Source organism: Tachyglossus aculeatus, chromosome 10 (assembly GCF_015852505.1).
Source record: "Tachyglossus aculeatus isolate mTacAcu1 chromosome 10, mTacAcu1.pri, whole genome shotgun sequence".
Lineage (NCBI taxonomy): Eukaryota > Metazoa > Chordata > Mammalia > Monotremata > Tachyglossidae > Tachyglossus > Tachyglossus aculeatus.
Genome location: NC_052075.1, coordinates 59375656 through 59389771, shown reverse-complemented (window position 1 = coordinate 59389771; position 14116 = coordinate 59375656). Strand labels below are relative to the sequence as shown.

General features: G+C 49.5%; 1 protein-coding gene across 1 annotated transcript; it reads left to right on the top strand.

Moving 5' to 3' along the window:
- Window positions 1–1423: 1423 nt before the first annotated feature.
- Window positions 1424–9764, top strand: CNPY2 (canopy FGF signaling regulator 2). The gene is made up of 5 exons (XM_038752958.1): window positions 1424–1716; window positions 6168–6283; window positions 8653–8856; window positions 9172–9268; window positions 9396–9764. The coding sequence occupies exons 1-5, from the start codon at window positions 1623–1625 to the stop codon at window positions 9437–9439; spliced, it is 555 nt and encodes a 184-aa protein (XP_038608886.1). The 5' UTR covers window positions 1424–1622; the 3' UTR covers window positions 9440–9764.
- The last annotated feature ends 4352 nt before the right edge of the window (window positions 9765–14116 follow it).

The following is a 14116-nucleotide window of genomic DNA, read 5'->3' as shown; positions in this document are numbered from 1 at the left end:
AAGAAAATAAAGGCAAAATGCAGCACCAAGTGTCGGGGAGGGGACGGCTCTGAGGCCCCGGCCGCCCTGTCTCCAGCTTGACACTTTCCCTCCTCGTCTGGCTGTAAGACGTTTTTATAAAATAAAATAAGGGCAAAATGCAGCACCAAGCGTCGGGGAGGTGATGGCTCTGAGGCCCCCAGCCGCCCTGTCTCCAGCTGGACACTTTCCCTCCTCATCTGCCAGACGTTTTTATAAAATAAATAAAATAAAGGCAAAATGCAGCACCAAGCGTCGGGGAGGTGACGGCTCTGAGGCCCCAGCCGCCCTGTCTCCAGCTTGACACTTTCCCGCCTTGTCTGCCTGTAAGACGTTTTTATAAAATAAGGGCAAAATGCAGCACCAAGCGTTGGGGAGGGGATGGCTGTGAGGCCCCCAGCCGCCCCGTCTCCAGCTTGACACTTTCCGTCCTCATCTGTCAGACGTTTTTATAAAATAAATAAAATAAAGGCAAAATGCAGCACCAAGCGTCGGGGAGGGGACGGCTCTGAGGCCCCGGCCGCCCTGTCTCCAGCTTGACACTTTCCCTCCTCGTCTGCCTGTGAGACGTTTTTATAAAATAAAACAAGGGCAAAATGCGGCACCAAGCGTCGGGGAGGTGATGGCTCTGAGGCCCCCAGCCGCCCTGTCTCCAGCTTGACACTTTCCCTCCTCAACTGTCAGACGTTTTTATAAAATAAAGGCAAAATGCAGCACCAAGCGTCAGGGAGGGGACGGCTCTGAGGCCCTGGCCGCCCTGTCTCCAGCTTGACACTTTCCCTCCTCGTCTAACTGTTGGACGTTTTTATAAAATAAATAAAGGCAAAATGCAGCACCAAGCGTCGGGGAGGGGATGGCTTATAGGCCCCAGCCGCCCTGTCTCCAGCTTTGACACTTTCCCTCCTCGTCTAACTGTCAGACGTTTTTATAAAATAAAATAAGGGCAAAATGCAGCACCAAGCGTCGGGGAGGTGATGGCTCTGAGGCCCCCAGCCGCCCTGTCTCCAGCTCGACACTTTCCCTCCTCATCTGCCAGACGTTTTTATAAAGTAAAATAAGGGCAAAATGCAGCACCAAGCATCGGGGACCCCCTCGTCCTCCCCCTTCGAGCTGTTCCCAGCCATCCTGGACCGAGTTCCCCCCGCCCGCCGGGAGGGGGCGCCGGCGGGGCCCCGTGCGAACTACAACTCCCGCCGTGCCTTGGGGCGCCGCAGCGCCCGCTGGGGCTTGTAGTTTCGCGCTCAGGCCGCACGTGCCGCCCCCTGTCTGGCTGCCGTTGGTCACGCGGGCCGGGGTCCTCGCTGCCGGCGGGCTGCCCCGCAGAGCGCCTGCTCGGGGCGGGGGGAGCCCGTGCTGCCCCCTGCTGACGGGGCCCGGGATTACTCCTTCATCCCGTCGATTGAGCGTCTACTACGTGCACAGCACTGGACTGAGCGCTCGGGAGAGAGCCAGAGTCGCGATTCTTTCTCCGGCGCCGTGCTGAGCGCCGCGGTGGGCGTCCGGGACCGGCAGAGCGGGCCCAATCGCCGTCCCGCAGGGTGAGCCCAAGCTCGAGGCGTCTCCCCCATCCCCTTCCTCCCTCCTCCGCGACGACTGTTGTGACCATGGCAACCGTGGCCGCCTGCCGGCTGGCCCTGCTCCTCGGGGTGCTGACCGGACACGCCCGGGCTCGGAGGAGCCAAGATCTGCGCTGCGGAGGTGAGCGGGACGTGGACCACTTCCCTGCCCCTCCCTCATCATCATCATCAATCCTATTTATTGAGCGCCTACTGTGTGCGGAGCACTGGACTGAGCGCTTGGGAAGTCCGAGTCGGCAACATCTAGAGCCGGTCCCTACCCACCGGCGGGCTCACAGTCTAGAAGGGGGAGACAGACCGCAAAACGTGTTAACAAAATTAAATAAATAGAATGAATATGTACAAGTAAAATAAACAGAGTAATATGTACAAACATATTCATTCATTCAGTCGTATTGATTGAGGCCTTCCTGCGTGCGGAGCACTGTACTGAGCGCTTGGGAAGTCCAAGCTGGCAACATCTAGAGACGTACCCAACAGCGGGCTCGCAGTCTAGAAGGGGGAGACAGACCACAAAACATGTTAACAAAATTAAATAAATAGAATGAATATGTACAAGTAAAATAGAGTAATATGTACAAACATATATTCATTCATTCAGTCGTATTGATTGAGGCCTTCCTGCGTGCAGAGCACTGTACTGAGCGCTTGGGAAGTCCAAGCTGGCAACATCTAGAGACGGTCCCAACAGCGGGCTCGCAGTGTAGAAGGGGGAGACAGACCACAAAACATGTTAACAAAATTAAATAAATAGAATGAATATGTACAAGTAAAATAGAGTAATATGTACACACATATATTCATTCATTCAATCGTATTGATTGAGGCCTTCCTGTGTGCAGAGCACTGTACTGAGCGCTTGGGAAGTCCAAGTTGGCAACATCTAGAGCCGGTCCCTACCCACCAGCGGGCTCACAGTCTAGAAGGGGGAGACAGACCACAAAACGTGTTAACAAAATTAAATAAATAGAATGAATATGTACAAGTAAAATAGAGTAATATGTACAAACATATATTCATTCATTCAGTCGTATTGATTGAGGCCTTCCTGAGTGCGGAGCACTGTACTGAGCGCTTGGGAAGTACAAGCTGGCAACATCTAGAGACGGTCCCAACAGCGGGCTCGCAGTCTAGAAGGGGGAGACAGACCACAAAACATGTTAACAAAATTAAATAAATAGAATGAATATGTACAAGTAAAATAGAGTAATATGTACAAACATATATTCATTCATTCAGTCGTATTGATTGAGGCCTTCCTGCGTGCAGAGCACTGTACTGAGCGCTTGGGAAGTCCAAGCTGGCAACATCTAGAGACGGTCCCAACAGCGGGCTCGCAGTGTAGAAGGGGGAGACAGACCACAAAACATGTTAACAAAATTAAATAAATAGAATGAATATGTACAAGTAAAATAGAGTAATATGTACACACATATATTCATTCATTCAATCGTATTGATTGAGGCCTTCCTGTGTGCAGAGCACTGTACTGAGCGCTTGGGAAGTCCAAGTTGGCAACATCTAGAGCCGGTCCCTACCCACCAGCGGGCTCACAGTCTAGAAGGGGGAGACAGACCACAAAACGTGTTAACAAAATTAAATAAATAGAATGAATATGTACAAGTAAAATAGAGTAATATGTACAAACATATATTCATTCATTCAGTCGTATTGATTGAGGCCTTCCTGAGTGCGGAGCACTGTACTGAGCGCTTGGGAAGTACAAGCTGGCAACATCTAGAGACGGTCCCAACAGCGGGCTCGCAGTCTAGAAGGGGGAGACAGACCACAAAACATGTTAACAAAATTAAATAAATAGAATGAATATGTACAAGTAAAATAGAGTAATATGTACACACATATATTCATTCATTCAATCGTATTGATTGAGGCCTTCCTGTGTGCAGAGCACTGTACTGAGCGCTTGGGAAGTACAAGCTGGCAACATCTAGAGACGTGCCCAACAGCGGGCTCGCAGTCTAGAAGGGGAAGACAGACAACAAAACATATTAACAAAATTAAATAAATAGAATGAATATGTACAAACATATTCATTCATTCAGTCGTATTGATTATGGCCTTCCTGTGTGCAGAGCACTGTACTGAGCGCTTGGGAAGTCCAAGTTGGCAACATCTAGAGCCGGTCCCTACCCACCAGCGGGCTCACAGTCTAGAAGGGGGAGACAGACCACAAAACATGTTAACAAAATTAAATAAATAGAGTGAATATGTACAAGTAAAATAGAGTAATGTGTACACACATATATTCATTCATTCAGTTGTATTGATTGAGGCCTTCCTGTGTGCAGAGCACTGTACTGAGCGCTTGGGAAGTACAAGCTGGCAACATCTAGAGACGTGCCCAACAGCGGGCTCGCAGTCTAGAAGGAGGAGACAGAGAACAAAACCAAACATACTAACAAAATAAAATAAATAGAATGAATGTGTACAAGTAAAATAAACAGAGTAATATGTGCAAACATATATTCATTCAGTCAGTCGTATTGATTGAGGGCTTCCTGTGTGCAGAGCACTGTACTGAGCGCTTGGGAAGTCCAGGCTGGCAACATCTAGAGACGGTCCCAACAGCGGGCTCACAGTCTAGAAGGGGGAGACAGACCACAAAACATGTTAACAAAATTAAATAAATAGAATGAATATGTACAAGTAAAATAGAGTAATATGTACAAACATATATTCATTCATTCAGTCGTATTGATTGAGGCCTTCCTGTGTGCAGAGCACTGTACTGAGCGCTTGGGAAGTACAAGCTGGCAACATCTAGAGACGGTCCCAACAGCGGGCTCACAGTCTAGAAGGAGGAGACAGAGAACAAAACCAAACATACTAACAAAATAAAATAAATAGAATGAATATGCACAAGTAAAATAAACAGGGTAATATGTACAAACATATATTCATTCATTCAGTCGTATTGATTGAGGCCTTCCTGTGTGCAGAGCACTGTACTGAGCGCTTGGGAAGTCCAAGCTGGCAACATCTAGAGACGTACCCAACAGCGGGCTCACGGTCTGGAAGGAGGAGACAGAGAACAAAACCAAACATACTAACAAAATAAAATAAATAGAATGAATATGTACAAGTAAAATAGAGTAATAAATATGTACATACATATATACATATGTATATGTATCAAAACAAACAGGCATCAATATAAATAAGTAGAATTATTCATTCAATCGTATTTATTGAGCGCTTACTGTGTGCAGAGCACTGGACTAAGCGCTTGGGAAGTCCAAGTTGGCAACATCTAGAGACGGTCCCTACCCAACAGTGGGCTCACAGTCTGGAATTACAGATATATACGTAAGTGCTGTGGGGTGGGGAGAGCAAAGGGAGGGGGAACTGAGGAAAAGGGGGGTAAGTCTGGGAAGGCCTCCTGGAGGAGGCGTGCCTTCAGGAGGGCTTTGAAGGGGGGAAAGAGTGACTTGAAATCCAAGGGACAGAAAGGGAATGGATTCAGCGTGACTCAGTGGAAAACAGCCCGGGCTTTGGAGTCATCAGTCGTATTTATTGAGCGCTTACTGTGTGCAGAGCGCTGGACTAAGCGCTTGGGAAGTCCAAGTTGGCAACATGTAGAGACAGTCCCTACCCAACAGCGGGCTCACAGTCTAGAAGGGGGAGACAGAGAACAAAACCAAACCTTTCTAACAAAATAAAATAAATAGAATAGATATGTACAAGATAAATAAATAGAGTAATAAATATGTACAAACATATATACATATATACAGGTGCTGTGGGGAAGGGAAGGAGGTAAGATGGGGGGATGGAGAGGGGGACGAGGGGGAGAGGAATCAATCAGTTGTATTTATTGAGTGCTTACTGTGTGCAGAGCACTGGACTAAGTGCTTGGGAAGTCCAGGTCGGCAACATATATATGCACCTGTATATATGTATATATGGTTGTACATATTTATTACTCTATTTATTTATTTATTTATTTATTTATTTTACTTGTACATTTCTATCCTATTTATTTTATTTTGTTGGTATGTTTGGTTCTGTTCTCTGTCTCCCCCTTTTAGACTGTGAGCCCACTGTTGGGTAGGGACTGTCTCTATGTGTTGCCATTTTGTACTTCCCAAGCGCTTAGTACAGTGCTCTGCACATAGTAAGCGCTCAATAAATACGATTGATTGATTGATTGATTGATTGATATAGAGACGGTCCCTACCCAACAGCGGGCTCACAATCTAAAAGGGAGAGACAGAGAACAAAACCAAACATGCTAACAAAATAAAATAAATAGAATAGATATGTACAAGTAAAGTAAATAAATAGAGTAATAAATATGTACAAACATATATCCAGGTGCTGTGGGGAAGGGGAGGAGGTAAGATGGGGGGATGGGGAGGGGGACGAGGGGGAGAGGAAGGAGGGGGCTGAGTGTGGGAAGGCCTCCTGGAGGAGGTGAGCTCTCAGTTGGGCCTTGAAGGGAGGAAGAGAGCGAGCTTGGCGGATGGGCAGAGGGAGGGAGGGCATTCCAGGCCCGGGGGAGGCCACACTCGCTTTTCACTTTGCCTCGCTTCTCCCTTCCCGCTCCTCCAGCCTGCAGGGCGCTGGTGGACGAACTGGAGTGGGAGATCGCTCGTGTGGACCCCAGGAAGACCATCCAGATGGGCTCCTTTCGCATTAACCCCGACGGCAGCCAGTCTGTGGTGGAGGTGAAGCCCCCTCCCTCGGACCCCCAACAACCGCCCCCCATGCTCCTTTCTCCCGCGCTTTTCCCTGCCCCACTGGCTGGAGCTGGACCCTAACCAGTCAGTGAGCTGGTCACTCAAACATTCCTTCAGTCGTATTTATTGAGTGCTTACTATGTGCAGAGCGCTCTACTGAGCACTTGGCAAGTACACCGCAGCAACCAAGTGAGACGATCCCTGCCCGCACCGGCCTTACAGTTGTCATCATCATCGTCAATCGTATTTATTGAGCGCTTACTATGTGCAGAGCACTGTACTAAGCGCTTGGGAAGTCCAAATTGGCAACATCTAGAGACAGCCCCTACCCAACAGTGGGCTCACAGTCTAAAAGGGGGAGACAGAGAACAAAACCAAACAGACTAACAAAATAAAATAAATAGAATAGATATGTACAAGTAAAATAAATAAATGAATGGAGTAATAAATATGTACAAACATATATACATATATACAGTCAGTCGTCAGTCGGTCGTATTTACTGAGCGCACACTAACAATAGTAATAATAATGGCATTTATTAAGCGCTTACTAGGTGCCAAGCACTGTTCTAAGCGCTGGGGAAGCTACAAGGTGATCAGGTTGTCCCACTGGGGGCTCACAGTCTTAATCCCCGTTTTCCAGATGAGGTAACTGAGGCCCAGAGAAGTTAAGTGACTTGCCCAAAGTCACACAGCGGTGGAGGCAGGATTCGAACCGATGACCTTTGACTCCAAAGCCCGGGTTCTTTCCACTGAGCCACGCTGCTTCACCCGGGCATTTTTGCCAACTTCCCTTCCCCACTGCACTTGTATATATGTATATATGTTTGTGCATATTTGTTACTCTATTTGTTTATTTACTTATTTTACTTGTACCTATCTATTCTATTTATTTTATTTTGTTAGTATGTTTGGTTTTGTTCTCTGTCTCCCCCTTCTAGACTGTGAGCCCACTGTTGGGTAGGGACTGTCTCTATATGTTGCCAACTTGTACTTCCCAAGCGCTTAGTACAGTGCTCTGCACACAGTAGGCGCTCAATAAATACGATTGATAGATTGATTTTGCGCCAGGCTTCGGTTTCCGAGGAATGAGGAAGCCGGCTGAGCTCCCACCCCACCCCCCTGCCGAGGCGGGCTCGGCCAACCGTCAGACTCACTAATGTCTCATGGTATTTACTAAGTGCTTACTATGTGCCAGGCACTGTTCATTCATTCATTCATTCAATTGTATTTATTGAGCGCTTACTGTGTGCAGAGCACTGGACTAAGCGCTTGGGAAGTACAAGTTGGCAACATCTAGAGACGGTCCCTACCCAACAGCGGGCTCACAGTCTAGAAGGGGGAGACAGACAACAAAACAAAACATATTAACAAAATAAAATAAATAGAATAAATATGTACAAATAAAATAAATAATAATAATAATGATGATGGCATTTGTTAAGCGCTTACTATGTGCAAAGCACTGTTCTAAGCGCTGGGGGGGATCCAGTGTGATCAAGTTGTCCCAGGTGGGGCTCACAGTCTTAATCCTCATTTTACAGATGAGGTAACTGAGGCTCAGAGAAGTTAAGTGACTTGCCCAAGGTCACACAGCAAACATGCGGCGGAGCCGGGATTCGAACCCATGACCTCTGACTCCAAAGCCTGTGCTCTTTCCACTGAGCCATGCTGCTTCTCATAAATAAATAGAGTAATAAATATGTACAAACATATATACAGGTATATACACTGTTCTGGGGTAAATACAAGGTAGTCAGGTTGTCCCACGTGGGGCTTACGGTCTTAATCCCCATTTTACAGATGAGGGAACTGAGGCACAGAGAAGTTAATAAGAATAATAATGATGGCATTTATTAAGCGCTTACTATGTGCAAAGCACTGTTCTAAGCGCTGGGGAGGTTACAAGGATTTCAGGTTGTCCCATGGTGGGGGGGCTCACAGTCATTCATTAGTGACTGTAATGTGCAGTGCTCTGCACATAGTGAGCGCTCAATAAATACGATTGATGATGATTGATGATGATGATTCATTCATTCAGTTAAGTGGCTTGCCCAAGGTCACACAGCAGGCAAGCGGCAGAGCCGGGATTTGAACCCACGTCCTCTGACTCCCAAGCCCGGGCTCTTTCCACTGAGCCACGCTGCTCCTCCTGCTTACTGTGGGCAGGGTTGCGCTGCCCTGTACCCGGAGGGAAATGTCTGGGTTTGCTGTGTTTTCGGGTTGGGGAGGGCGGGAGGACGCAACTAAAGGGGGCTGGGGGTGAGAGAGGGCGTGTGGGGGGGGTCCCAAGACCACCCCGGCTCTGCGGCCCTTCAGGGCAGGGGTGGGAGGGCTGAGGCGAGCCGCCCCCAGGTCCCCTACGCCCGCTCGGAGGCCCACCTGACGGAGCTGCTGGAGCGGGTGTGCGAGCAGATGAAGGAGTACGGGGAGCAGCCGGACCCCGGAGGCCAGCGCAAGAACTATGTGCGGGTGGCGGCCCGCCCGGGCCCCGACCCAGGCCCCCAGCTGGAAGGGGTGCGGCTCGATGGGGACATCGCCTCCAGCCTCAAGTTCGCGGTGAGGCCCCCGGGAAGTGTGTGCTGGGGCATGGCGGGGGACTAGGGCTGCCGGGGTAGCGGAACCGAGAAGTACGGAGGAGGGCTTGGGGGGGCGCTCGAGGTGCTGGGGGACCCAGGGGGGCTGAGGAGGGCAACTTGGGGTCCCAGGGGTCCCGAAGAAGGGCCGGGAAGTGCTGGGGAGGGAAACCCCCGGGGTCCTCTGAACAGGAGGGCTTCGGGGGCTGGGGTGGGCTAAGGAGGGACCGGTCCCCTCCACCATCCCAACTCACAGGGTCTCTCTGCCCGTCTCCTGGGGGCGGGGGTGGGCCTGCAGTGCGAGAGCATCGTGGAGGAGTTCGAGGACGAGCTCATCGAGTTCTTCTCCCACGAGGCGGAAAACGTGAAGGACCGGCTCTGCAGCAAACGGACCGGTGAGCCTCCCACGCTTCCCCTCATCCCCGCCGCCTGTAGCCGTGTCGGCGCGCGTCCTGACGGGGGATGGGGGTGGGGTGGCCGGGACGTGCGCCAGCGTGACCGGACTCTGTGTTTTGCCCACAGACCTGTGTGACCATGCCCTGCACATACCTCACGATGAGCTCTGACCAAGCAGGGCCCGCCCCCTGACCCCCCACCCCCGTGGAAAGCACCGGCCGGACCCTTCTCCCCTTCCCCCGCGCGGACGGGGAGGGGACCGTGAGGCATTTTGTACCATGTTTTTACCAAAATAAAGCAAAATTCCCCAACTCGGGCGTGGAGCGGGATGTCTCGGCCCCGGCTGGGCCCCTCTCTGTTGAGGGGCTGGTCGGCTGAGCCGTCCATCTCATTGCCTCCCAAGGTCGCTCCCAGTTGCCCCCTCGTCCAGCAGCGTGACGCGGAGGGTGGGGATGGAGGAGGAGGTGAGGCTGGTTGGAATAGTAGTAATGATAATAATAATAATGATGATGATGGCATTTGTTAAGCGCTTACTATGTGCAGAGCGCCGTTCTAGTAGCGGCAGTAGTAGGGTTGTCAATCAATCAATCAATCAATCGTATTTATTGAGCGCTTACTATGTGCAGAGCACTGTACTAAGCGCTTGGGAAGTACAAATTGGCACCACATAGAGACAGTCCCTACCCAACAGCGGGCTCACAGTCTAAAAGGGGGAGACGGAGAACAGAACCAAACATACCAACAAAATAAAATAAGTAGGATAGAAATGTACAAGTAAAATAAATAAATAAATAAATAAATAGAGTAATATTAATAAATTGTCACAGGAGATGGACTTGGCCGGAGCGAGGAGAGCAAGCGGGGGGATCAGCCGCTTGAGGGGGGTGGAGAAAGCTGGGGGATGGTCTGGAAGTAGGCGGGCAAGGTACTTATTGAGTGCCTCCTGAGAGCGGGAGCCCTGCTGGGGGTCCAGGGAACAGAAACCTGGGTTCTAGTCTCGGTCATTCATTCATTCATTCATCCATTCATTCATTCAATTGCATTTATTGCGTGCAGATCACCGCACTAAGCGCTTGGAAAGTACGGTTAAGAAATAGAGGAAATCCCTGCCCATTGCCTGAAGCAGGCTAACGTGAGTAAAGAGGACACCTGTTGTAAGAAGCAAGCTGCCTCAGGGCCCGGGGTAGGGATGAGAGTGTGCAATGGGGGCTGCACAGAGCGCCCATGCTGGGGTCCCCCCCTCCCGCCCAGCCTCTCCCGCCCTAGGACCAAGGCTCATCGTCATCTTCATCATCATCAATCGTATTTATTGAGCGCTTACTGTGTGCAGAGCTCATCCACTGCCGAGGACAACACACTGTCCTGAGCCCTCGGGAAAATCCACCAGAAGGCTAAGGTACTCTCTGCCCTGCCCGCGAGGAGCTCCCACTCCAACGGGGGACTGAAATCTCAACTGTGAGAAGCGGCGGGGCCTAGTGGAAAGAGAGAGCCTGAGCGCCGGAGGTCTTGGGTTCTAATTGTTGCCAAATTGTACTTTCCAAGCGCTTAGTAATAATAATAATAATATTGGCATTTGTTAAGCGCTTACTATGTGCAAAGCACTGTTCTAAGCGCTGGGGGAGATACATGGTGGTCGGGTTGTCCCACGTGGGGCTCACAGTCTTAATCCCCATTTTACAGATGAGGTAACTGAGGCTCAGAGAAGTTAAGTGACTTGCCCAAGGTCACACAGCAGGGATTCAAACCCATGACCTCTGACTCCAAAGCCCGGGCTCTTTCCACTGAGCCATCCTGCTTCTCTACAGTGCTTAGTACAGTGTTCTCTCTGCACACAGTAAGCGCTCAGTAAATACGATTGAGTTGAATGAATGAATGAATGAATGAATGGATAATCCCAGCTCCGCTATTTGTCCTCTGTGTGTCCTTGCTTAAGTCACTTTTCTGGGCCTCAGTTCCCTCCTCTGCAAAATGAGGATTCAATACCTGTTCTCCCTCCTATTTAGACTGTAGGACTTGATTATCCCGTATCTACCCCAGCACTTAGTACAGTGCCTGGCCCCTAGTAAGTGCTTAACAAATACCACAATTACGAAATGTGTACATAAACACGTTTGCTGAGGGTGCACATATATACATAATTTATATTAATGTCTGTCGCCCCTTCTAGACTGTAATCAGGGAGTATGTTTACTGTTCTATTGCACTCTCCCAAGGAGTTAATACAGTGCTCTGCACACAGTAAGTGCTCAATAAATCATCATCAATTGTATTTATTGAGCGCTTACTGTGTGCAGAGCACTGTACTAAGCTCTTGGGAAGTACAAGGTGATAGAGAAGCAGCGTGGCTCAGTGGGAAAGGGCCCGGGCTTTGGAGTCAGAGGTCATGGGTTCGAATGCCGACTCCGCCACTTGTCAGCTGTGTGACCTTGGTCAAGTCACTTCACTTCCCCGAGCCCTCAGTTACCTCATCTGTAAAATGAAGATTGAGACTGTGAACTCCACGTGGGACGGGGGCTGTGTCCGATCCGATTCGCTTGCATCCACCTCAGCACTTCAGTGCCTGGCATATGGTAAGCATTTAACAAATACCACAATTATTATCATCTTACCTCCTTCCCTTCCCCACAGCACCTGTATATATGTATATATGGTTGTACACATTTATTACTCTCTTTATTTATTTATTTATATTACTTGTACATTTCTATCCTATTTATTTTATTTTGTTGGTATGTTTGGTTCTGTTCTCTGTCTCCCCCTTTTAGACTGTGAGCCCACTGTTGGGTAGGGACTGTCTCTATGTGTTGCCAATTTGTACTTCCCAAGCGCTTAGTACAGTGCTCTGCACATAGTAAGCGCTCAATAAATACGATTGATTGATTGATTGATTGATTGATAAATACAATCAAATGAATGAATGAATGAATGCATGCCTGCACCTCTGCAGGAGGTGGTGACTGAAGGTGGGTCAGATGCCCGGTGCTGTGACCAGAGGAGGAAGGCTTGCCGGAGGAGATGGGATTTTAGGAGGCTGTGCAGGTTGGACGGGTGGATTCAAGCGCTTAGTACAGTGCTCTGCACACAGTAAGCGCTCAATAAATACGATTGATTGATTGATTCCAGGGGGAAGGGAGTTCTGGGCCCTGGAACCAAGGTGAATGAGATGAGAACCGGGCTGTCTCAGGAGACGGAAGACAGCCCGCCGGGCAGCCTGGAAGCCACCGGGCAGGAGGAGTTTCCTTCCGAGGCAAGGGCAGGAGAGGCGAGCCGTTGGAGAGCTTTTTTGTTTTTTGTTTGTTTAAATGGTACTTGTTAAGCACTTACTCTGTGCCGGACACTAAGCGCTGGGGTAGATACAAAGCAATCAGGTTGGACACAGTCCATGCCCCAAATGGGGCTCACAGTCTTGATCCTCATTTTACTGATGAGGTAACAAAGGCACACAGAAGTGAAGTGAACCAGGATCAATCAATCAATCGTATTTATTGAGCGCTTACTGTGTGCGGTGCACTGTACTAAGCGCTTGGGAAGTCCAAGTTGGCAACATATAGAGACAGTCCCTACCCAACAGTGGGCTCACAGTCTAAAAGGGGGAGACAAAACCAAACATACTAACAAAATAAAATCAATAGAATAGATATGTACAAGTAAAATAAATAGAGTAATCAATATGGACAAACATATATACATATATACAGGTGCTGTGGGGAAGGGAAGGAGGTAAGATGGGGGGGATGGAGAGGGGGACGAGGGGGAGAGGAAGGAAGGGGCTCAGTCTGGGAAGGCCTCCTGGAGGAGGATACAAAGTAATCAGGTTGGACACAGTCCATGCCCCAAATGGGGCTCACAGTCTTAATCCCCATTTTACTGATGAAGTAACAAAGGCACACAGAAGTGAAGTGAACCAGGATCACACAGCAGGCAAGTGGCAAAGCTGGTATGAATAAGGACGGTATCTGTTGAGCGCTTACTATGTTCCAGGCACTGTATTAAGCACCGGGGTGGATTCAAGCAAACCAAGTTGGATATAGTCCCTGTCCCACGGTGGGGGGCTCACAATCTCAATTCCCACTGTACAGACGAGATAACTGAGGCCCAGAGAAATTGAGCGACTTGCCCAAGATCACACAGCAGACAGGTGGCAGAGCGGAGATTAGAACCCATGACCTTCCGACTCAACAAGGCCTGTGGTCTGGGCCACGTTGCTTTAGGGGAGGGGGAGATGGGTGCGTTGAACGGTGCTGCGGGTAGGTCATCTGGGCATCAGTGTGGAGTGTGAGTTGAAAGGGGAGAGACTGAAGGCCGCCCTTCCCACTTTCTTTGGGGGTACTTTGGGAGCTTATGGGGTGGAGTCTAAAGGAGCTCTGGGCAGGGTGGGGGGCTTGGGGGGTGGAGGCAGCCCACCCCCTGGCATTAACAGACAGAAGCCCCTTGACCTAATGGTTAGGGCTTGGGAGTCAGAAGGATCTGGGTTCTAATACTGGCTCTGCCACTTGTCTGCTGTGTGACCCTGGGGAGGTCATCTCTCTTCTCTGTGCCTCCATTAACTCATCTGTAGACTGGGGATTAAGATCAATCAATCAATCAATCGTATTTATTGAGCGCTTACTGTGTGCAGAGCACTGTGGGAAGTCCAAGTTGGCAACATACAGAGACAGTCCCTACCCAACAGTGGGCTCACAGTCTAAAATGTTCATTAAGATGATGATGGTATTTGGTAAGTGCTTACTATGTGCCGAGCACTGTTCTAAGCCCTGGATGAGCTCCGTGTGGGACGTGGACTGTGTCCAAGGCGATTAGCTTGTGACAATGAATTGTGGTATTTGTGCCTGCCCCAGTGCTTAGTA

What these genes read in the sequence shown, in the direction of transcription:
- CNPY2 (XM_038752958.1), top strand. Translation starts at nt 1,623, where the DNA reads ATGGCAACCGTGGCCGCCTGCCGGCTGGCCCTGCTCCTCGGGGTGCTG. An exon ending in CCTCCAGCCTCAAGTTCGCG is followed by an intron (nt 8,857 to 9,171) that starts GTGAGGCCCCCG and finishes GTGGGCCTGCAG; the next exon opens with TGCGAGAGCATCGTGGAGGA. An exon ending in GCTCTGCAGCAAACGGACCG is followed by an intron (nt 9,269 to 9,395) that starts GTGAGCCTCCCA and finishes TTTTGCCCACAG; the next exon opens with ACCTGTGTGACCATGCCCTG.